Source organism: Erpetoichthys calabaricus, chromosome 3 (genome assembly GCF_900747795.2).
Source record: "Erpetoichthys calabaricus chromosome 3, fErpCal1.3, whole genome shotgun sequence".
NCBI lineage: Eukaryota > Metazoa > Chordata > Cladistia > Polypteriformes > Polypteridae > Erpetoichthys > Erpetoichthys calabaricus.
The window spans coordinates 215,881,637-215,907,405 of NC_041396.2; the positions used below are offsets into that span (position 1 = coordinate 215,881,637).

A 25,769-nucleotide genomic window follows, 5' to 3' on the forward strand; every position below is an offset into this window, starting at 1 on the left:
ATGGAAACAGTAGAATTTCAGAAGTGACATTAAATTTATTGGATTAACAGAAAATATGCATTATGCATCATAACAAAATTAGACAGGTGCGTAAATTTGGGCACCCAAACAGAGATATTATATCAATACTTAGTTGAGCCTCCTTTTGCAAATATAACAGCCTCTAGACACCCCCTATAGCCTTTGATGAGTGTCTGGATTCTGGATGGAGGTATTTTTGACCATTCTTCCATACAAAATCTCTCCAGTTCAGTTAAATTTCATGGCTGCCGAGCATAGACAGCTTGCTTCAAATCATCCCGTAGATTTTCGATGATATTCAAGTCAGGGGACTGTGATGGCCATTCGAGAACATTGTACTTCTCCCTCTGCATGAATGCCTTTGTAGATTTCAAACTGTGTTTTGGGTCATTGTCTTGTTGGAATATCCAACCCCTGCGTAACTTCAAGCATCAGTCACAAAGTTGAACATTATCCTGAAGAATTTGTTGATATTGGGTTGAATTCATCCGACCCTCGACTTTAACAAGGGTCCCAGTCCCTGAACTAGCCACACAGCCCCACAGCATGATGGAACCTCCACCAAATTTGACAGTAGGTAGCAGGTGTTTTTCTTGGAATGCAGTGTTCTTCTTCCGCCATGCAAAATGCTTTTTGTTATGACCAAATAACTCAATTTTTGTCTTATCAGTCCAAAGCACTTTGTTCCCAAATGAATCTGGCTTGTCTAAATGAGCATTTGCATACAACAAGCAACTCTGTTTGTAGCGTGAGTGCAGAAAGGGCTTCTTTCTCATCACCCTGCCATACAGATGTTCTTTGTGCAAATTGCACTGAATTGTAGAACGATGTACAGATACACCATCTGCAGCAAGATGTTCTTGCAGGTCTTTGGAGGTGATCTATGGGTTGTCTGTAACCATTCTCACAATCATGCGCATGTGCCGCTCCTGTATTTTTCTTGGCCTGCCAGACCTGGGTTTAACAGCAACTGTGCCTGTGGCCTTCCATTTCCTGATAACATTCCTTACAGTTGAAACTGACAGTTTAAACCTCTGAGGTAGCTTTTTGTAGCCTTCCCCTAAACCATGATACTGAACAATCTTTGTTTTCAGATCTTTTGAGAGTTGCTTTGAGGATCCCATGCTGTCACTCTTCAGAGGAGAGTCAAAGGGAAGCACAACTTGCAATTGACCACCTTAAATACCTTTTCTCATGATTGGACACACCTGTCTATGATGTTCAAGGCTTAACGAGCTAATCCAACCAATTTGATGTTGCAAGTAATCAGTACTGAGCAGTTACATGCATTCAAATCGGGAAAATTACACAGGTACCCACATTTTTGCACAGCCAGTTTTTCACATTTGATTTAATTTCATACAACTAAATACTGCTTGACTAAAAATCTTTGTTCGGAAAACACCCCAGTACTCAGATGTTCCTAGGAAATGAAAGACATACCACTATTATCTTTTTTGTTGAAAGTAGAGTAAATTATTATGCAGGCTGAGAGGGGTTCCCAAACTTTTTCATATGTAGATAAATATATTGTCACAAACTCGACTCAGAGTCATAGAAAGGTTTGGGGCAGCCACCCGTGTAATTGGTTTCCTGGCTGCAAAGTCGTAAAGTAGATACAGCACTGATGTGCACAAAATCAAGTCCAAAACAGAACTGAGGGAATAGGGAAAAGGTGGAGGCTTTTAAAGGGGAAGACAGGAAGTGAGATCAAAGGGGTCGGGCTCATGAAGGTCTTCAGCCATAGGTTCGAGCCCGGACGGGACATCACAGGGGCCGGAGCCGGCAAGGTCTCCTTCCATAGGCTCAGTCCCGGAAGTGACGTCAAGAGGCCCAGGTGGAATCTCCTGTGAATGGTCTACAGGAAAGGGAGAAAAAGAGTTAGTGCACTCTGCCACATCCCAGTATGACTTGGAATTGCCCTTACTCAAGCCCTTTAGCTGCCTCCCATGCGCACGTGTGTGACAATATATACTGTATATAGATAAATAGATATAGATATATGGATATTGTGACTAAACACAATTCCCATGGAGCCCTGCTGGAAACCGAGGCGCCGCTTCAACCCAGGGGGACTGCCATCTAGCGTCCAGGGGGAGGTATTGCACCGTCCATGGCTGCTCCCCCTGAACATATAGTGAAGGGGCATCCCCATCAGGCATGGACCCTGGCTGTCCGCCACAATATATATATATATATATATATATATATATATATATATATATATAAATAGATAGATAGATTGCTTGATGGGCTTTTACTGTAACAAGAAAATATTTCAATATAACCTGTTCCTTTCATTTTCTCACAGGTGCAAATATTATATATCTTGTCACGCTTGGGTCACAGATTTGCACAATAACACAGGAGGTTGTAGAGACAGGAACTTTATTCAACCACTGCAAACAAACATGTCTCTTTTTCAAAAGTATAAACGTGCTCCTTGACAAGACGCAGATGACAGTTCTGTCTCACAATTAAAAGAATGTAAACATATCTTCCTCTTCAAAGGAGTGCGCGTCAGGAGCAGGGAAGAACAGAGAGAGAGAAAGACAAACAATCAAAAATCAACAGGTGCTGTTCGGACTTTTAAGTCTGCGAAGTACCGCGCGGCTCGCGCGATAGATCAGCCGCAAGTAAGCCCAGCAAGCAAGGGAGCAATGTGAAGGTAGTCTTTCAGCGTCTTTTTTTTTAACCTGTAGGGGTGCGATCAGCCCCCCAGCTCACACCCCCTCCCTCAGCTTTATTCACATTTTCGTGAATCAAGCAACATTCCAAACACATTTAGAACATCTCCAGGCTGTCCTTGAAAGGTCCTTGAAATGCCTCGGTTCTTGTTCAGAAGCATTTGCAAGTTGAGAAGTTGTAGATGGGCCAGCCAGCCAGCCGCTCTGGGAAATTAGGGGGGCTGTCACCCTCGGTTTCGCTGGAGAGATTGGGTTCAATATCTATTCTGGGCTCGAGAACTTCCCCAATAGCCAGTTCGTCCTGTTCCCAACTCCCCCCCAACCCGTTAAGCTTGACATGTGGCTCACTGACTGGCGTCTGACATTCGGTCATGAGTTTAGGATAAAGGGCATTCCTCCTGCCAATCAGTAAGGGCCAGGGGCAGGAGTCCGAAACGGCAGACCAAACTTTAAAATGATGACTCTTATATGTTAAAGGAAGAAGCAATGTCTGATAGTCTTTAACATCTCCATGTACACAACGTATGTTTACAGTTTCAGTGTTACACAGATACCTGTCGTCAAGACAGTCCCATCTGACAATACAAAGGTCACTTCCTGAGTCCAATAATGCTGAGATCTTGCGGTCCCCCAACTTCACCGAGACCATTAAGCCATCCTTTTTATCTGAAAAATAAGGAACATGGGAGCAACAAACTTCGGCAAGACCAATTTCTATCGATTGAGCAGGGGATAGGTGGCATTTACATACAAACCAACTGTCAGAATTAAAGTTTTTTTTTTTATTAATACAGATTGCTTTTGACGTTTCAAGAAGTAAACAATGTATAAAATTGCAGTGTCAACTGTTTTCTGGTGGGTAACATGTTAATAAGATGATGTTTGCATGGGCCTAGTTAAAATCAGAGTCACTTTTGTTGATGTCAGGTAAAGGCAAATTAACTTTCAACATAATCAGAAACAAAATCAGTTAAATCTGAATACAGTTATAGAGCTTTGACTATAACAGCTGTGCACATGTATACAATCAGGACACCAAAAGGTTTATTTTGATTTTTTTTCTTCAAATGATCAATTTATTGCTTACTTAAATGTTATTGGTCACAAGCTATTATTAAAAGTGAAAAAAGACCTGATGTGATATTTCTTGATTTCAGCTTTATGTCGACAAAAGCTGAATTTTCAGTAAGGGCATGTAGATCTAATATTTATTGTATATCTGTTCAATATGGAGATTATTGCAACATGATTTTTAACATATTCCTCATTGCTGTCATCTTACTTACTCAGAAGCACCTTGGAAATGATGATGGTGTCCACATACAATATTATCTGGATGGTAGCCTCTTTAATATTTGACATCTACTAGCTTTTACTAAGATCTCAGCTTCTCGCATCATTGACCTTTAGTATCCAAGCCCAGTCGGTGTCATCAGTACAAAAACCCCTCAACACCATTTCACCCATTTATAACTTCTTCGGTCTACAGGTCAGTGTCAAATAGACACAAATCATCATGTAAACTACTGCCACATAGAACCCAGCCTCTTTTCACATCAACATCGAATTTCATGGTCATACCCAGTTTCACCTACCTCAGGAGCATTCTTTCTCCTTCATGTAACAAAGATGCTGATATCAAATCACACTTGAACATTACCCTTCGGAAGTCTAAATCACAGTATTTTTAAGAGACAGAAACTATATCCACTCACTAAAGGCGCAGTTTACAGAGCTGTATGCTTCTCCACAGAGGTATGCAGCTCAGAGGCATTGACACCATACTGGAGACATATAAAATCTTTGGAAAATTTCTATATCTGTTGTAACACCAGCTCACTTTTAAAGGGCTATGCATCCTCCAGGTCACCTTCTTAGTTTCATGGTCTGCAGAAAGCCACATGTAACCATAATGGATTTGTCATTTATAATCTTTTGAAATAGGAGTCCCCCACTATTCTCACTTTTGGAGTATATTATTCTGACGATTTTGGTATAAGTAAGATGTATAGTGTCCTCTGTGGTGCTAATTATGGTACTGGTTATAAATTGCACAGTCACACAAGTACCTAATGCCAGTGCAACCTTCACTAGGGCAACTTACAGCACAACTGCTGTACTTGAAAAACAGAAATCTTTATAATATATGTATATAAATGTAGTTGATATCAAATATCTATTAAATGTCATTGAATGTTTGTTATCCATCCATCCATTTTCCAACCCGCTGAATCCGAACACAGGGTCACGGGGGTCTGCTGGAGCCAATCCCAGCCAACACAGGGCACAAGGCAGGAACCAATCCTGGGCAGGGTGCCAACCCACCGCAGGACACACACAAACACACCAAGCACACACTAGGGCCAATTTAGAATCGCCAATCCACCTAACCAGCATGTCTTTGGACTGTGGGAGGAAACCGGAGCGCCCAGAGGAAACCCACGCAGACATGGGGGGAACATGCAAACTCCACGCAGGGAGGATCCGGGAAGCGAACCCAGGTCCCCAGGTCACCCAACTGCGAGGCAGCAGCGCTACCCACTGTGCCACCGTGCCGCCCAATGTTTGTTATTATTATTATTATTATTATGATTTTGTTTTATTTTTCCTAAATAATCATCATTTTCTTTCTGATCTTAATATTGTTGGTTGCAAGAATGTTTTTGTTGTTTGTTGACTTGGCTGCTTGTGTCCAAAATAACTGGTTGACACATTTTAATCTACTTAGGCAGGTAGGGGATAAAAATCATGAATGTATTATTAAAGTCATTTTATCTAATAGAAGAGTTCATACAGATTTCTAGATAGTGTTCTTGGGCTTCATCTAACCCTGCAGCAATATGAAACACTCTGAATTTACATGATTTGCACTCTGGATGAGTGCTATGGAAAGAAGCATTTCAGTCAGTGTTTACTGTAGATCACTGAGCAGGAAATCGAACCGTAAAATTATCAATCTTTTTTCTATATACAGATAACAATTGTAATATGGAAAGACAATATGGAAATCAATCCAGGGATGGACAAAGGAGACCAAGGGGAAGTTATTGACCAGTTGCTCTGGTACCACATGCTGGCATATGTTTTTTTGACTTAGAGACCCGCATATGTTGACAGACTATACAAATGTTGACAAGATTCCTTGTGCAAATCTACAATTACTCTTAAATTTTAAAACTTTTTGCTAATGTAAAAACTGTTTTTTTTTTGTAACTATTAAACTTGTGTTTGTTGTTTGGGAGGAATTCAGATTAAAAATAAAGAAAGAAAAAATAAACTAAGAATATTTTAATTTATGCTTTCTCATAGACAATTCTAAACAGATGTGGAAGGGGGCTTAATGAAATGATGGAAAAAGATAGAAAACAGAGTGAGGATTTCACTGTTAATCCATCTTTATTAAACAATTGGAGTCAGTTTTTGAAATATTTGACGCTGCTGATTTTAGAACTAAGTCAGCTAATTAAGGGGATTCAAAGATGATAATTTTTACATATGTCGAAAAAGGGACTGCAAGGAAAGGTGTTTTAAGTGTATACTGATGAATGTAATTCAGTTAATTCAAGTGATACTTAATTCTTGTTATATCCCAAATTTATTAAACAGCTCAACTGTCATACTTGTACATAAAAAATCTTGGAACCTCTTGAGAGGTTGCTCTCAGCATCCCTGTTAGTTAAATGCGCTGAGTGGTTAAGTTGTAAGCATTTTACAGACCAGTTGAACCCTTTAAAATTACTTACAAGGAATACAGAGGGCAGAAGGTGCCTGTCTGAATTTCATGAATTTAGTACACTTGCTTACTGTCTGCAAATGTTGTATATATTACTGTTGTATATTTTACAGGCATTAATTCAGCTTTTATTATGAGGAGAGTTCTTATATTTTTTAGTAGGATTGGGGGTTCTGGATGTTAATGAATGTATTGTAAAAAGCTTTAAGGATCTGTTAGGCAGTAGGTTTTCCTGAATATTACATTTTGTACTGAGATTGTTTTAAATACTGTTGTACCCTAGGGTTGTTTTTTGTCATCTTGATTATTTTCAATTTGCATAAATGAGATGAAAGTATAGGGAGCTGTCTTAATTTATTATACTTTACAGATGATCGTGCTCTTTCAAGATTGCTTATTAATGAAGATGAGATCTGGGTAAAGAGTTAGAGCATCAGCAGTGTCAGTCATGTGTACTCCATATTAATTTTGGTAAAACTGAAGAGTTGTTTGTTGGTGCTATTATAGATCATTAATCTCTTTCTCTTACTAGTCAGCCTGTGGAGGTTACAGTGCTTCAAATACTTAAGAAAAATAATAGACCAACATCAAAAATTTAGACTTTGTTTTAGACCACTTGAATGACACAATTGGCAGTGCCATTTTTTTACTCATTTGAACGACTTAAATGTCAGTTTGACCACTAATTAATTTAACAGGAGTGGTAATATTAAGGCAATAATTTAAAAACTGTTATTGTGGTCTCAACGTCTTTTCCTGTCAGAATTGGTACACAAAATTTCCTCTTTAGTTGTACCTTCATGACACTGCCAGACGTATAAAAGGAGCTTAGACAAGCTCACTCAGTAGATAGACTCATCCGGTTGCAAAGCAAATTATTCACTGTGTCTTATGTATTACACTAACAATCTGCAATGTCATCACTGCAAAGTGAGACAGTATTGTTCGATAATGGCAACTTCTGCGTTTCTTGCTTTTCTTTCTCTTCAAACATTATATCAGCCTTGTCTGCCGTAGCTGGCAGTATTCATTTTTCTGCAGTGTTGTGAGGCTTGTCTGACTTAGTCACTTGGGAAAATGCTCTGTGTGATTTTGTTTTTTAAATAGTTTTCTAGCTAATGCCTCTTGACAACGATGTGGACAGTGGTTCAAAAGGGACAACATTTCTTATAAATTAGTGCCCCTTTTTATTTTCAAATTTTTAATTTCATGGGGATTTGATCAATTTAATTTTCTTTATTTTAATAAACAGTGATATTTTCCTCTATGGATAAAATCAGAAGAATGTTCTTATCCATGAAGTGTTCTAAATTTGGATGTAAATGAACTGAGCTTAGCAAAACTTCTACTAGCATTTGTTGTTTCTGCAGATGGTTTGTCTCTGGAAACACTAAATTAGCATCAAACTCTTTGAATATACTAGTTTGGGCACTATTTTCTGTGCAGGTTAATGCAAAATAAATATTGTTAGCAGACTCAACCTGACTCGGCTTGAATGGTTCTGCCAAATTTGGTTAGCCTGTTTTACCAACAGACATCACACAGATTCGCTCTCATGGACGTTTGCCGTTTCGCTTATAGGGTTATTGTTGTCACACGTACAAAATCCAGTGTAAGTCATACCTGTTTGTGCTAAACACCTTGTAACACACTGTAGTATTACTACTGATATGTCTGTCTTCTTTACCTTGAGACTGTATGATGCTTTGTTGGGTTGCAATGCGCACTTAATAGGCAGAAGTATTATTCTCTGTGAAAAAGTGTTATTGTATAAATCTCTAATACTTTTTTAAAGTAGGTAGTGGCTAGGAAACCTTACAATCCAAGTAGAAAAACTGGAGTTATAAGCAAAATGCACAGACAGGGTATATATACCTTTCACGACACAACATAATAGAAAACCAACACAACCAGCACACAAATATTTATTATATATTTTTTCTGCAATTATTTGCAATAATGGCCATACACCAGACATTATTTACATATAGAACAGGTAAACAGCAGCCCAGGTCACTGTTTTTTTCTGTTTCTTAGAAAGAAATGACAGTGCCTGTAAGCAATCAAATGTGTCCTAATGGGGGAAAAAAGTGCACTTAGAGAAGTGAGGGGAAAACGGCAGGGGATTGAACCACTGTAGCCACAACACCTCTGTGCACATTCCTGCCTCCTGGTGTATGCATTACTGACAGGCTTGACAAAAGCTGAGCCAATGCTCTTTGAAAAAATATCTTTATATTGCAGATCATTTGTTTCTAAGTGCTGCCTTAATAGTGAAGGTTTGAGACTTATTGGACAGCACTTCATTGTATACTACACATAGCAGAGAAGGTTAATTATGTGTACTGATACAGGTAAAGATGAGCTCAATGTACTTGTCATCATTGTTATGCCACTTTAGCACAGGTTGTTTTTAGCTTGATCCTTATTTGCTCTTTTTTGGAGTAAGATTTTGACTCATGCTAATTAGAAGCTCTCCTGAGTTCTAGATCAACCACTGGATTTTGTGGCTGCATCAGGCTATCTGCAGGTAGCTTCACTGAAGGAATTAGCCTTAACCAACTTAAACAACTTATCCAACCTATTTCTGAGCTTGTGTTTTTTTTGGCTAAGCTAGGTAGCTGACTTTTGGAGTAGATATAAGTGATCATATCTGGCAAATGTTTTCTGTGGATTCAAGCAATAATCTGTTTTGCCCTTTTTCATTATCAGAAGATTTGAAAAAAAAGTGTTTTTAAGTAATTGTAGTATATGTTACATGCTAAGCACACTGGAGGGGGTTACATGTTGTGCTCAACACATGAACAGTAAGCGACTGAATAGACAGAACAGATGTTATATTAATTAATTTTACAATTATTTGTGTACCTTTGATATGCACAATACACTAGAATCATTGGTTTATCGCATAAATGAATTTTTATTGGGTGGCTGAAACATTTATTTGTATCTTTAAAGTAAAATATATTAATTATTGATTACATTATAGCATGTTACATATTGCAAATGTGAAGAAATAGATTTTTTTCCTCAGATCAGTTTTTAAAATGTAGTATAGTATATAAGCTTATGCTTGTATTAACATTAGACATTTCTTTGATTTTTCAGCTATGAGTTTGTCAGGTATCTGCGATGTTATATAGATAATGCCCTTGGATCTGTCATAGAGGGTGAAACTGAGCTGTGTTCTAATATAGAGGGGCAGATTGTGAGCTCAGGCCAAGACACTCTTGTTCAGGCTGTGACAAGAAAGACACGAGAATCAATTGAGTAAGTATATTTCTTTTTTTAAAAAATGGGCAATAATGTTTCCTTCTTAGGGGATTTACTGTGATTTGTTGGTTATGAAACTCTGTATTTCCTTCCCTGTAATTCTGCAGTGATTTTAAGTAATTTGGGAAAATTATGCTCTTTTCAGGTGAAGACAAAGTCTATTTATGCCACCCACTCAACCTGCTCTTTAAAACTCTGGCTTACTGAAGGATTTTTTAAATATATAGAATACATTGAAATGCCAGGAAGACGACTCCTGTCACATAGAAATAACAGTATTTTGTATTCTTCAAAGCAGTTCTTTTCTTTTTGCCTCATCTTTTTGTTTCTATGTAAAATTAGCCAGACAAAAAAAGAATGAAAAAAGAACACCTTTTATATAAAGCAGTGGGTACATTTATATCGGTATATTTTAAATGATGTTTGTACAAATGTATTAGAATGAGCTACAGTTTAATTTGGCAGCTCAATGCAGTAAGTCTTTCACACAATATTGTGCAACTGATAACACACTTTAGTATCGTCAATGGCAGCTATATTAAAGTGTTTGTTGATTGCATATGCAGTCCCTCTGACTTATTAGTGCCCTTTTATCAGAGGCTGTCACTCACATCTAACCTCTGCAATTATCATAATTATTTTTAGGAAATAATTATTTTTTTCTAGTGCACATGGATTGAACTTATCAACTCTTCTTTTTTCTCTTCTAATCAGACAATATGGTCAGTCATCCTATATAGGATATGGCATAATATACCCTATTATTTTTTGCCCTGATTTCCTCCACTTCCATTTAATTAAGAATTTTTATACACTACAGGAGTAAAAAAGTGGTAGGATGGTATTGTTAGCTGCTTTGATGATTAAAAATGGCTGGGGAATTTTCGAATGAGACAAATAATATTTGCATATCTATACAATTGTACCTCCCTTTGCCTTCCACTCCTGTGTTGTATTATCACTCATACACAGAAACAAAGTAAGCAAGTCACAACTTCGAGCAAAAATTCATTTGACTGTGTACATTTAGATCACATTTTTAATTTCATATTTTTGATTTGATATAGATAATGACAATCAGAATTTACTCTGAATTTAGGACCATATATAAAAGTAGGCAGCATCTGATCTCAAAAAATTAGATAATGTGGTTTTGGGTGTTTGCAGCAAAATCTGATCTGTATCAGATGTGTATAAAAATTGCTGTCAAAATGGTAGTGCATGCAGCCTACGTATAGCATTCATTGTTATACTCTGCAAAACAGCAAGCTATAGCTTAAAAACAATTATTATGATTTGTGTATGGACTGAAAAAAATTTTAAAGGCTCAGATCATTGCAGTCATGAATAATATTCCTTGGTCTCCAGCTCCCAACACTTCACATTATATCCTACACTGGAAAGAATTAAATTGGGATTACAGAGGGACCTCAGGTCACATGACCAAGTCAGTTAGTCTCCACCTCTTCCTGGGAAGTTCACAGGAGCATCCAAGCTGGCCAAGATATGCCGAAAACACCCAAAGCATCAGTACAGTGAAATCCTTTGTCACTGCTTAGCCCTTCAGCCTTGCACAGGAACCTAAATCTTCTACTTGTAATGGCAATATCATTCTTTTGGTCACATAGTGATCAGGAATATAGGTGTCTATGGGAATGTAGATTTACTGGCAAATTAAAGGATACGTTTGGTATTTAGGAATTTATTTTTTTTACAATGATGGTATACATTAATGTACCATTGGAAATTGCATTCTCAGGTGATGAATTTTTTTTTATAAGTTTTAGAAAAACAACATGCCTGTTCTTGCAATTCAAAGTGGAGTCTATAGGCTTACCTTTCAGGCTTTTGTTTTCACATTTATACCAATAAACTGTAAGCAACAGTTACAGTATTTTATTTACGCTTGTGTGTGGCACATTTCACTGGTTAATATTACAATACCATCTTCAAACATCTGAGATGCAACCTCTCAGGACAAAAAAAAAGCCTTTCAGTTGTATCTTCCATTTCTGTCCATTAAAATCATGAAGAGGATTTTAGGAGTTTTAGTGGAGTTCTATGCTTGTTTTGATCAGCAGCAATTTAATGGTAAGTACAGGATTGCATACATAACTCTAACTCTGCAGGAACTAAATGGCTCACACCAGTGACCTCAAAAAACCCCTGTTATGATTGTTTTATTTTTTATTGAACCCAAGTAAGGCTATTATAGAGTTAGAATGTTTCTAATAATTTAATATGTAAGACATAAATGGTTAAATTGGTAAAACTATCTGTCACATAATGTTGAAACAATTTTAAATAAAATGAATGATGTCTTCAATATATCAGTATTAAAACTGTTAATGTGTAACTTGGTATCATTATATATCTCATAACCCCAGTGAGCAGAGCTGTTATTAAATCAAGAGCTTTACATTGAAAAATGTGGTCTGACTAATTAGGGTTAGTCTGTGTATGTGAGCATACTAATCTTTAATGTTCCGCAAGCAAGGGGAGCAGAAGCAGCAAAAACTAGAGTAAATATACAATGACAGTAAGAGCTTGGAGCTGTCGAATAGGTGCCAGTAGGGAGCCAAGGCAGGAGCCCTCTAATCTAGCATGAAATATTTTAATAGCACAAACAAGATTTGTGTTTTTAGAGAGAAATAGAATGGACACATAAAAGCACGGACACTCTGGGAGGACCTGCAGTTGTATGTTTTGTGTAGTTTCACAAAATGCCAGTCAAGTTTAATGCCAAAATTAAGAGAATCTCACAGGACCTAAACTTTTGTGTTTCTGTTGCACACTGAAGCCATTGGTCATGCAAAATTAAAGCCATGTTTTTTTGAGAACTGAAAATATTTTTTATAAAGAGTGGAAATAATGAGCACATTGTTGATATGAGCAATGTACAAATGTAAATGTTTGTTTGGTTTTAATTATGGTGGTTTTAAAAAAGTATATTAGTACTTAACATGCACCAGCTAAAGTTAAAATAGAGTAAGTATTATGTTGTTGCTGTTCCAATTGTGTGGTTTTATAATCACACAATTTTTACAAGAGGCATCATTAAATAGGCTTGTATACAGATGTCTTGTTAGTGTACTTAATTTTTCCCACTTTTTATGTAAATTTGGCACTTTATTTTAAAGGTTGCTTGAGTTTTTATTGAATAAAATATACATGGATCACTTAAATGTAAAATACACACTTTATTTTAAAGGATTTCACAGTGGCAAAGTAGTTAACACTGCAGCTTCATAACACTGGATACCTTGGTTCCTATTGCAGCCCGGGAACTATTTGGGAGGAATTTGCATAACCCGTGTGTCTACATTGGGTTTCTTGTAGGTGGTCTTTTTCCTCTTTGCATCCCAAAGAAATTAAGGTTAGGTTAGTTGATTACTCTAAATTAGATCCATATGTGTGAGTTTGGGTACTTTTATGGAGTAGATCCCTGTGTTGTTTTTTTATTTATTTATTTTTTTAATACCATCTTCCCATGGGCTCACCACCTATGGGAGGGGCCAAGGAGGTCGGGTGCAGTGTGAGTTGGGTGGTGGCCGAAGGCGGGGACCTTGGCGGTCCGATCCTCGGCTACAGAAGCTGCCTCTTGGGATGTGGAATGTCACCTCTCTGAAGGGGAAGGAGCCTGAGCTAGTGCGCGAAGTTGAGAGGTTCCGGCTAGATATAGTCGGACTCACCTCGACGCACAGCTTGGACTCTGGAACCAATCTCCTTGAGAGGGGCTGGACTCTGTACCACTCTGGAGTTGCCCCCGGTGAGAGGCGCCGAGTGGGTGTGGGTACACTTATTGCCCCCCGACTTGGAGCCTGTACATTGGGGTTTACCCCGGTGGACGAGAGGGTAGCCTCCCTTCGCCTTCGGGTGGGGGGACGGGTCCTAACTGTTGTTTGTGCGTATGCACCGAACAGCAGTTCGGAGTACCCACCCTTTTTGGAGTCCCTGGAGGGGGTGCTAGAGGGCATACCTTCTGGGGACTCCCTCGTTCTGCTGGGAGACTTCAATGCTCACGTGGGCATTGACAGTGAGACCTGGAAGGGCGTGATTGGGAGGAATGGCCCCCCCGATCTGAACCTGAGCGGTGTTTTGTTATTGGACTTCTGTGCTCGTCACGGATTGTCCATAATGAACACCATGTTCAAGCATAGGGGTGTTCATATGTGCACTTGGCACCAGGACACCCTAGGCCTCAGTTCGATGATCGACTTTGTGGTCGTGTCGTCGGACTTGTGGCCACATGTCTTGGACACTCGGGTGAAGAGAGGGGCGGAGCTGTCAACTGATCACCACCTGGTGGTGAGTTGGCTTCGATGGTGGGGGAGGATGCCGGTCAGGCGTGGTAGGCCCAAATGTGTTGTGAGGGTCTGCTGGGAACGTCTGGCAGAGCCCCCTGTCAGAAGTAGCTTCAACTCCCACCTCCGGCAGAACTTCGACCACATCCCGAGGGAGGTGGGGGACATTGAGTCCGAATGGGCCATGTTCCGTGCCTCTATTGTTGAGGCAGCTGACCGGAGCTGTGGCCGTAAGGTGGTCGGTGCCTGTCGTGGCGGCAATCCCCGAACCCGTTGGTGGACACCGGCGGTGAAGGATGCCGTCAAGCTGAAGAAGGAGTCCTACAGGACCCTTTTGTCCTGTGGGACCCTGGAGGCAGCTGATAGATACCGGAAGGCCAAGCGGAATGCGGCTTTGGTGGTTGCTGAGGCAAAAACTCGGGCGTGGGAGGAGTTTGGGGAGGCCATGGAGAACGACTTTCGGACGTCTTCGAGGAGATTCTGGTCCACCATCCGGCGTCTCAAGAAGGGGAAGCAGTGCAGTGTCAACACTGTATATGGTGGGGATGGTGCGCTGCTGACCTCGACTCAGGACGTTGTGGGTCGGTGGGGGGGAGTACTTCAAAGACCTCCTCAATCCCATTAACATGCCTTCCAATGAGGAAGCAGAGCCTGGGGACTCAGAGGTGGGCTCCCCCATCTCTGGGACTGAGGTCACCGAGGTGGTCAAAAAACTCCTTGGTGGCAGGGCCCCGGGGGTGGATGAGATATGCCCGGAGTTCCTCAAGGCTCTGGATGTTGTAGGACTGTCTTGGTTGACACGCCTCTGCAACATCGCATGGACATCAGGGACAGTGCCTCTGGATTGGCAGACCGGGGTGGTGGTCCCCCTCTTTAAGAAAGGGGATTGGAGGGTGTGTTCCAACTACAGAGGGATCACACTCCTCAGCCTCCCTGGAAAAGTCTATTCAGGGGTCCTGGAGAGGAGGATCCGTCGGATAGTCGAGCCTCGGATTCAGGAGGAACAGTGTGGTTTTCGTCCTGGTTGCGGAACAGTGGACCAGCTCTATACCCTTAGCAGGGTCCTGGAGGGTGCATGGGAGTTTGCCCAACCAGTCTACATGTGTTTTGTGGACTTGGAAAAGGCATTCGACCGTGTCCCTCGGGGAATCCTGTGGGGGGTACTCCGAGAGTATGGGGTACCGGCCCCCCTGATAAGGGCTGTTCGGTCCCTGTACGATCGGTGCCAGAGCCTGGTCCACATTGCCGGCAGTAAGTCGAACCCGTTTCCAGTGAGAGTTGGACTCCGCCAGGGCTGCCCTTTGTCACCGATTCTGTTCATAACTTTTATGGACAGAATTTCTAGGCGCAGCCAGGGCGTTGAGGGGGTCCGGTTTGGTGGGGTCAGGATTGGGTCACTGCTTTTTGCAGATGATGTTGTCCTGTTTGCTTCATCAGGCTGTGATCTTCAGCTCTCTCTGGATCGGTTCGCAGCCGAATGTGAAGCGGCTGGGATGAGAATCAGCACCTCCAAATCCGAGACCATGGTCCTCAGCCGGAAAAGGGTGGAGTGCCCTCTCAGGGTTGGTAGCGAGATCCTGCCCCAAGTGGAGGAGTTCAAGTATCTCGGGGTCTTGTTCACAAGTGAGGGAAGAATGGAGTGTGAGATCGACAGGCGGATTGGTGCGGCATCCGCAGTAATGCGGGTGCTGCATCGGTCTGTTGTGGTAAAAAAAGCTCTCAATTTACCAGTCGATCTATGTTCCTACCCTCACCTATGGTCATGAGCTATGGGTAGTGACCGAAAGAACGAGATCGCGAATACAAGTGGCTGAAATGAGTTTCCTCCGCAGGGTGTCTGGGCTTTCCCTTAAAGATAGGGTGAGAAGCTCAGTCATCCGGGAGGGGCTCAGAGTAGAGCCGCTGCTCCTCCGCATCGAGAGGAGTCAGATGAGGTGGCTCGGGCATCTGATCAGGATGCCTCCTGGACGCCTCCCTGGTGAGGTGTTCCGGGCACGTCTAACCGGGAGGAGGCCCCGGGGAAGACCCAGGACACGCTGGAGGGACTATGTCTCTCGACTGGCCTGGGAACGCCTTGGGATTCTCCCGGAAGAGCTAGAAGAAGTGGCCGGGGAGAGGGAAGTCTGGGCATCTCTGCTCAAGCTGCTGCCCCCCGCGACCCGACCTCGGATAAGCGGGAGACAATGGATGGATGGATGGATGGATAATACCATCAGGCCTTAAACCAAGTCAGGTGAAGACAGTTCCAAAGCTTATTAAATTCCCTGTCCCTTTTAACCTAAAGAAAGGAACGCCTATAAACAGATACAATATGTAAACATTTCCTTCTTATAATTTCTACACTAGATAGATAGAAATAAAAAAGTCACTAACTTACTTACTTACTTAATTTTTCTCCTGTGGGAAATGTGCCTTTTTACAGAAATGCAATCAATCAATCAATAAATAAATATATACCAGAATAACTAAAAAAAAAAAACTAACTTGGTAGTCACATTCCGTAAGGCACTATATAGGCATATTGCTGTTCATATAATGGGGCACCAGAAGCATTTTTTGACAAACTTATGCTGAATTATTTGTTGGCCGAAAGTACTCAATGTTAATTTGTTAGAGGGAGGATGTACAGCATTGTGCATAATGGCAATCAGTTGTGTTTTATTAATTAGTCAAGATAATACCTGGAATAATAAGAAAAATCTCCATGAGAACTACTTGTACACTGGTCAAGTATGCAAAGAAAAACCCCCATATTAAATAAAATGCAAGTAGATTTAGCTGGCACAAGGATGCTTGTGCACTGGTTTACTGTGCGTCATTGCTTGTACAAACATAATCTGCATGATAAAGACATCTTAACGAAACCTAACCTCCAATTGCATTACAAAAATAAATATGCAAAATATGCAACCCAGCAAGCTACAAAGATTTTAGTTGTTACAATAAGACAATGATGTAAACATATCTTAAAAGTAACCATGAAACATTTCAAGAAATGAAAGATTAAGGTTTCTGAATGGCCTATATACTTTTGAGGGTAGACCTCTAACATGCAGTGCACAAAAGGCAAACAAGGAATATTTTTAAACTTGAAGTGTTTTGCAAGAAAGATGGAAAAAAAATTCCTAAAGTAAGAATTGGAACACTGTTAACCGAGTACATGAAACATTGGGAAACTGATATATCTGCCAAAAGGGTAGTTACCACGTACTGACTGACATGGTGCACAAACATTTACACATGCAATGTTTTATGCTTTTTTCTCCCAACGAGACAGATAAATTCTGCAAATTAGCAGTAATTGGGCATTAAAATTTGCAGAAATACATCATTCATAAACGTGTTCCTTGCAAAGGTTGTGCTAACTTATTTTCAAATTTATGTTTGCTGTGTTGATTGGCAACTTTCAATTTATTTTATATAAATGGGTGTGAAGGGGTACATAAGTGTACCCTGCAATGCACTGGTTCTCTGATCAGGCTCTGGCAACCATAATTCTGAACTGAATTAAGTTTAATAGAAATCTTTAACGAAAAAAAAAATCTAACAACCATTTAGAGCATACATTAGTTTGAGATGATGAGACAGGACCATGTTTCTTTTATTACTAAATATATCTACAGTCATATGAAAAAGTTTGGGATCCCCTCTCAGCCTGCATAATAATTTACTCTACTTCCAACAAAAAAGATAACAGTGGTATGTCTTTCATTTCCTAGGAACATCTAAGTACTGGGGTGTTTTCTGAATAAAGATTTTTAGTGAAGCAGTATTTAGTTGTATGAAATTAAATCAAATGTGAAAAACTGGCTGTGCAAAAATTTGGGCCCCGTTTGTAATTTTGCTGATTTGAATGAATGTAACTGCTCAATACGGATTACTTGCAAAAACCAAATTGGTTGGATTAGCTCATTAAGCTTTGAACTTCATAGACAGGTGTCTCCAATCATGAAAAACAGTATTTAAGGTGGTCAGTTGCAAGTTGTGCTTCCCTTTGACTCTCCTCTGAAGAGTGACAGCATGGGATCCTCAAAGCAACTCTCAAAAGATCTGAAAACAAAGATTGTTCAGTATCATGGTTTAGGGGAAGGCTACAAAAAGCTATCTCAGAGGTTTAAACTGTCAGTTTCAACTGTAAGGAATGTAATCAGGAAATGGAAGGCCACAGGCACAGTTGCTGTTAAACCCAGGTCTGGCAGGCCAAGAAAAATACAGGAGCGGCATATGCGCAGGATTATGAGAAAGGTTACAGACAACTCACAGATCACCTCCAAAGACCTTCAAGAACATCTTGCTGCAGATGGTGTATCTGTACATTGTTCTACAATTCAGCGCAATTTGCACAAAGAACATCTGTATGGCAGGGTGATGAGAAAGAAGCCCTTTCTGCACTCACGCTACAAACAGAGTCGCTAGTTGTATGCAAATGCTCATTTAGACAAGCCCGATTCATTTTTGAACAACTGATGAAACAAAAATTGAGTTATTTGATCATAACAAAAATCGCTTTGCATGGCAGAAGAAGAACACCGCATTCCAAGAAAAACACCTGCTACCTACTGTCAAATTTGGTGGCGGTTCCATCATGCTGTGGGGCTGTGTGGCTAGTTCATGGACTGGGGCCCTTGTTAAAGTCGAGGGTCGGATGAATTCAACCCAATATCAACAAATTCTTCAGAGTAATGTTCAAGCATCAGTCACAAAGTTGAAGTTATGCAGGGGTTGGATATTCCAACAAGACAATGACCCAAACACAGTTTGAAATCTAGAAAGGCATTCATGCAGAGGGAGAAGTACAATGTTCTGTAATGGCCGTCACAGTCCCCTGACTTGAATATCATCGAAAATCTATGGGAAGATTTGAAGCAGGCTGTCCATGCTCGGCAGCCATCAGATTTAACTGAACCGTAGAGATTTTGTATGGAAGAATCGTCAAAAATACAGATCCAGACACTCATCAAAGGCTATAGGAGGCATTTAGAGGCTGTTATTTTTGCAAAAGGAGGCTCAACTAAGTATTGATGTAATATCTCTGTTGTGGTGCTTAAATTTATTCACCTGTCTAATTTTGTTATGATGCATATTGCATATTTTCTGTTAATCCAATAAACTTAATGTCACTGCTGAAATACTACTGTTTCCATAAGGCATATCATATATTAAAAGGAAGTTGCTACTTTGAAAGCTCAGCCAATGATAAACAAAAATCCAAAGAATTAAGAGGCGTTCCCAAACTTTTTTATATGACTGTAATAAGTAATTTGGATCATTGTTTTCCATTTGTTGGATACTAGTGAGGTGAGGTTAGGAGCATGCGCTGATACAGCGCATTGTCACACCCACCACATGACAAATCAACTCAGGATTCCCAGATTAGAATCCAAGTGCGGCCATGCAATGTGGATACTAGAAACAAGGATTAAATTTGGAGAAAGTAAAAGGCATGGTATTATCTCTAAAGTATTCTGTGATCCGCATTTGGTAATGCGTTAAACTCAACATGATTTGTAAGTTAACACAGAAAGATGCTCAAATTGGGAGCTTAATTCAGATTCACATTCTTAGGCATGACAATGCTATTTGCTGTGCCACTGCCATAGTCAGCAAATTAGGAAATGTATGCATGGTGTAACATTCAGGTGCGTTTCTGGACTGTGTAGGCTCTGTAGCCATAAATGAACTGCATTCAGTTGGTAAGATCTAGACCCTTCTCAATCCATTTCAGGGCTTTGGAGGCCAAAGACTGTCTCACCAGGATTGGATAAAAGGTTGGAATTCTTTAGCACCTTCATCAGAGAGATCAGGGTGTGAGGGGAAAAAAACACTTTCACAAATGAACACAGGATTTCACACAGTATTGATAACGAAAAAATAAATGGTGCTATTTGTTTTTTTTCCACTTCTTGGTCTTCATAGCCACTCTGTTCAAATTTAACAAGAGTTCTTAATCAGCCTTTCCTCCCTTGGAAGTTTTGAACACAATATTATACGTTTATTCCTTTCAATTGTTTTTCCCACTTGGAGATTTGTACTTGCTGTTCTAAATATATTGTAAGGATGTTTGTTTCAGAGAAATATTATTTTATTAGGATAGATTATTTATTTAAAACTGCAACATTTTGATATTCTTCAGTTATTTATCAGGACACATAGCCTGAAATCGGTGCTGTCCCTGCCACCTGGACAACTGGTCACCCTAGTAAATCATACTGACAGTGAAATACTGAATCATTGTAATCTGTAAATAATAGTGCTGCAGGGTTGGTTTAGTGTAAAGTTAATACTGGGTAAATGTTAATTTACTGTTGTGCATAATACCACAGGGTAAATAATTCATAGCTATACTTTAACAGTGAAGGTGATCATTTAACTTACCTATTATGACTTAAAGCAGCTGGGGGATTGATTTGCTAATTCACTCTCTTTTGCTTCCGCTCTAGCCACTGGGAAGACTTTATAAAGCAGAAGTAATCTGCTGATACAGAGGTTTCTGTGCATGCTTTGCTGGACTTGCTAATGGAGGATTACAGTCTTGCACACGCTCAAGCAGCCAGTGACAGCAACACATGCAGTCTACTTGTGTTTCATTTACTGGTATTGCGGATCTGTTTGCTGTTAGTAGCTGCAAATAAACAGGAGAATATACATCTTGGTGTAATTGCTGTCAGGGTAAAATGGAAACAGTAAACTAATTTGTAGTTGAAATCACACAGGATGTATTTTTTATTTTAAGATTTATTTTTTTGAACTGTGTACAGCACAATCTGTACAAGACACAGCATTGCAGGGGGTTAATTTGTTTCATGTGTTCAGACGGGCAGAAAGACCTGACTATCACAATAGGTGCTTTGAGCATTATAAGCAAACACACCTTAAAAAGGTTAACAGAAATATATTTTCCTGTGATTGTTTTAGATTACTGGAAAAACTCATTTTCACTTGATACCAAGAACATGTTTTAGAGGGCAGTCAAGTATATAATCATTACTATACAGTTTATTAAAATACTAGATACTGTAGACTATGCTATGCAGTGTGCTCACAGGATGCTAAACCTTTAAAGGGTATATTTAAAGAACAGCTGTTGTAGCATTCAGTTACAATTTATAAACAAGAATAACTTAAAAGTCTTTAACGCAACATTAATTTATTTTGTAAATGTTGGTAATCAGCCACCAGACATTTCATTTGTAAATGCAGTGCTTAATTAAGATTAAAATATGAAAATAATGCAGATCAAAACATACAGTTTATTAATAAACTGTGAAAGCGTTGCAGGTGTGCATTAAGATAATTTTATTTCTACTGCTCTATTAAACTTTCCAGCATACATGCCTTATTTAGCACTCATTTAACTGAGCATGTGGGTACTGTTTTGGATATAATCTATCAGTCAGGAAGTAGCTCTCTATGAGAAGAAGGATATATATGTTTTTTGTGTAACTTTAGGTCACAGAATAAAATGTCCAGTTATTCATGTATCACTATTTAATGCAATGCTGTTCCACACTAAAGACACAAATACAGATTCCCTTTATGGAATGTGGTGCCCCACTTTAAAGATAGTTTGAATCACCCAGCAGGACATGAAGATTGCATGACTTTCATCTTTTATGTATATAAATTACAGTATATATAGAGGATAAGTGTATGATTAGCTTAGATTCCTATTTAGCTTATATAGTATATGCAGAGTCTTTGGTACTTGGTACATATGTTTGACATCCATTATGAACAACAGAATCTTAAAAATTCTTCTAGATGACCTGATCTAATTTTCCTTTTACTCTGTATTTCCCTTCTGCATCATGTTAATTCTTTGTGAATTTAATTTCTCCAGTGATTATTTATAAAATTAACCCATATAATAAAAGAGAACAGTCATTATATATCCTTGTTCCTGAAGTTAAGTTTCATTATATTGTAAACTAAATTATTTTTATTATATAATTATACAAATGGCATATACTGTATAGTTATTGCAAATATTTTAGTGTATTAGATTAGCCAGAACTTTATTTGTCTCCAGGTGGAAATATGGCTTTTTACAGTTCTTTAAATAAATAAATGAATAAATAAATATACGCCCACACTATGGTCTGAAAACACGCCAGAATAACTGGAATGCAAGAAAATTAAAAAGAAGGAAAACTTCTGACTTGGCCTTCCCAGTCCTTGTGAGGCATTATGCAGTCATATTGCTGTTGGTACGAAGGGACCCCAGTAGCATTTCTTGACACACTTTTGTTGAATGTTTTGTTGGCTGAAAGTAGTCAATGTTAGTGTGTCACAGAGAGGATGTCCAGCATTGTTCATAATGGCACTCAATTTTGTTTTAATTTTGTCCTTTGCTTCAACCTCCAGGGTGTCCAGAGTGTGTCCCATAACTGGGCTTGCCTTTTTAATTAGCTTTTTGTTTTGTTGAGCCTCTCTTGAAGAGCTGTTACCAGCCCAGCACAACACACAATAGAAAATTGTACTGGCCTTCATGGAGTTGTAGAAGATGTGAAAGTCGTCACTTCTCATGTTAAAGGAACACAGTCTCCTAAAGAAAAAGAGCCTGCTCTGTCCATTCTTATGCAGTTCCTCTGTGTTCTGAGACCAGTCTAACCTGTTATTAATTTAGACTCCCAAGTACTTGTAGGAGTGGACCACCTCCACATTCATTCCCTGAATAGTGACCAGACATAGAAGCTCTTTGGTGCGTTGAAAGTCAATAACCAGTTCCTTGGTTTTGCTGTTGATAAGATGCAGACATTTCTCTTTGCACCAGTTCTCTATCTGACTCTTATACTCTGTCTCATCCCTTTTTATCAATACACCCTGTAATTGCAGAATCATCTGAGAATTTGTGCAGTTGACATGATCTGGTGTTGTATTTATTGTCTGAAGTGCACAGAGTGAAGGGAAAAGAAAACAGGACTCTTCCTTGTGGTGCTCCAATTTTGCGTACATGCAAATGAGAGACGCAGGCCTTAAGTCTCACAAACTGCGCTCTACCTGACAGATAGTCCATTATCCAGGACACCATCGACTCATCCACCTTCATATCTTTGAGTTTACCCCTTAACGGGGTGGCTGGCTGGTATTGAAGGTGCTGGAGAAATCCAAAAACATAATCCTCAAATTGCTGCCAGCTTTGTCCAGGTGAGAATAAGCCTTGTGGAGCAGATAGATAATTGCATAGTCCATTCCAGTTTTTGTCAGATATGTCAAACTGCAGTGGGCCCAGGTGGTCCACCACAAGAGGATTCACATAGTCCACTTCCAGTATTTTTAAGGTCTCCATGATATGAGAACTAAGTGCCACTGGTCTGCAGTCATTAGGTGAAGAGGCGTCTGCCTTCATTGGAAGGATTTTTTTGCACAGCAGCAACAGTTATTGTAGCCATAGTGACAGACTGAACATGAGACAGAGGACACCACAAAGGTGGTCAGCACAGGCCTTAAGACTTCGAGGACTGACTCCATCTGGTCCCCCAGCTTTTCCTATGTGTAGCTTCCTCAGTTGTCTCCTTACTTTGTCTTCAATTATGGACAGCTGACATTGATAGTCATATTGGCAATTCCAGTTGGCATGGTAGGATAATATTTTTGTATTTTCATTTTTTTTTATTAGGTACAAAACGATGATACAGTCATTAAAAAACACCATGATGATTGTTGTTGAATCTCTGATAAACAAATTTGAAGAAGATTTAATGAGAAAAGAAGAAATGCACAGAAAAAGCCAGAGTGAACATCACAGTAGTCATTATACTGACAACTGCTCAGACAGTGACTCTTCATTTAATCAGGTACATGGATTATTATAGAAAAGTTATGTGTGTTATATTCTATCGACTTCAGGGTAAAATCATGAATGGAATGATGATTTCAGTTGTGTAATTTAAGAGGCTGTGGTATGATTGTTGGTGCCAGATATAGTGGTTCCAGGATTTCAGAAATGGCTGCCTTCTTGGAATCTTTACATACTGCAGTCATTTACAGAGAATGGTACAATGAACAAAAATTATCCAGTGAGTGTTACGTCTTTGGGTGAAAACACCTTAACAATGAGAGAAGTCAGCAAAGAATGGGCAGCCTTGTTGAAGCTAGTAGAATGGCAAGAACTATTTAAATTACAGCTCTTTACAACAGTGATGTGCAGGATGGAATCTCTGAAAGTTCAATGCATAGGACTTTAAAGAGTGTGAGCTACAGCAGTAGAAGACCACAAATTTCAAGAGTATAAAAATGATGCTAACTTGTCACATAATCTCCAAAACACAATGATTTAAGACTGAAAAAATGGCATATGGTCTGGTGAGTTCAGTTTCTACTGTATCATGCAGGCAGTGGATCAGAATGTTGTATGAATGGATCTGAATTTTACATCCATGGATCCAGCCTACCAAATGATTCTGAGTGGTGGTAGTAGTGTAATGAATGTTTTTTCTTAGTACACATTAGACCTAATAATACCAATTGACCATCATAGGCTACAGTCTGTTTTTAAAATGGATTCCTTCAGGCTAATGCAATGTCACAATGCACACATTATCTCAAGCTTATTCCACAAATATGCCAGTGACTTCAATTTATTTCAATCATCTGATTTAAACCCAGAAGACCTCCTTTGGGAAGAGGTGGAATGGAATGTTCACTACAGGAATTTTAGGTAAAATAACTTTAGAATTTTTGTTTTGCTACTGAGTCAGCATGGGTCAAAATTCTTAAGAAATATTGTTACATCCATAACTTGAAAATTATTTAATAAATTTTAAAGGATCCTTTCAAAATATTTAATTTCATTTTTATATTGGATTTTTTAGAGTTACACTTTTATAAAGCAAGAACAACTTCAAATAATTACAGAAAAGCTAGATCCTTCTCAGAACAGAGAGGTAAGAATGATGTTTTTCATAAGTAATACATTTTATTAAATCTGTGGAAATTTCATTGTGTTTTGTGCTTGACCACTTGAATTATGCCCTTGATGAAGCAGGTGGTACATTTATCTTAATGATATAACAATATATTAATATTGGACTACCAGTAGATCAGACCGCAGTTTGTGAGATTCAAGACTGTGTCTCCCACAGGGAACAGTCCTGTCTCCTTTTCTGTTTCCTCTGTACGCCTCAGAATGCAGTATGAGAAATACATCAGGTCATGCCTCTTGTATTGACAAGGGGAACCAGTCAGGTGGAGAACTGTTTCTGGGTGCAGTAGGTATTGTCTTTAAATTAACATATGCAAAACCAAGGAACTGGTTATTGACTTTTACCACACCAAAGATCCTCAGTGCCTGGTCACTATTCAGGGAGAGGTGTTGTACTTCAACAAGTGATTGGGGGTACACATCAATGACAGGCTGACTGGCCTTGTAACACAGAGGAACTATATAAGAAAGGGCAGAGAAGGCTTTTTTTTCTTAGGAGTCTGCATTGCTTTAATGTGGGTAGTGATATCCTCCTTCACATATTGTACAACTCTGTGATGTCCACCATGATTTTCAAATCTGTGGTGTGCTGGGCTGGTAACATCACTTCATCCATCCATCCATCCATCCATCTATCCATCTATACCATCTTCATCTATATACTGTTTGTTATGTCTACATACACACTTGATAGGGAACAAAAGCTTTAGTAGGGAGCTAGTCAACTGATCACCTGCAAATGTCTGTTTGCATCCCTACATGCTTAGAAGGTCCAAAACATGTTCCTTTCAACAAAAAACATCAATGGTAAGATAGTATCTGAAGGA

The 25,769-nt window shown here is 39.3% G+C and overlaps 1 protein-coding gene across 1 annotated transcript in view; it reads left to right on the forward strand.

Annotated features, from left to right (window-relative positions):
• tbc1d32 (TBC1 domain family, member 32) overlaps positions 1-25,769 on the forward strand; it is a 229,058-nt gene that overhangs the window by 16,965 nt on the left and 186,324 nt on the right. Inside the window, exons 3-5 of the mRNA XM_028797791.2 lie at positions 9,550-9,711; positions 23,638-23,815; positions 24,833-24,904. Coding sequence (XP_028653624.1) covers positions 9,550-9,711; positions 23,638-23,815; positions 24,833-24,904 — 412 coding nt within the window. The remainder of the gene's footprint in view (positions 1-9,549; positions 9,712-23,637; positions 23,816-24,832; positions 24,905-25,769) is intronic.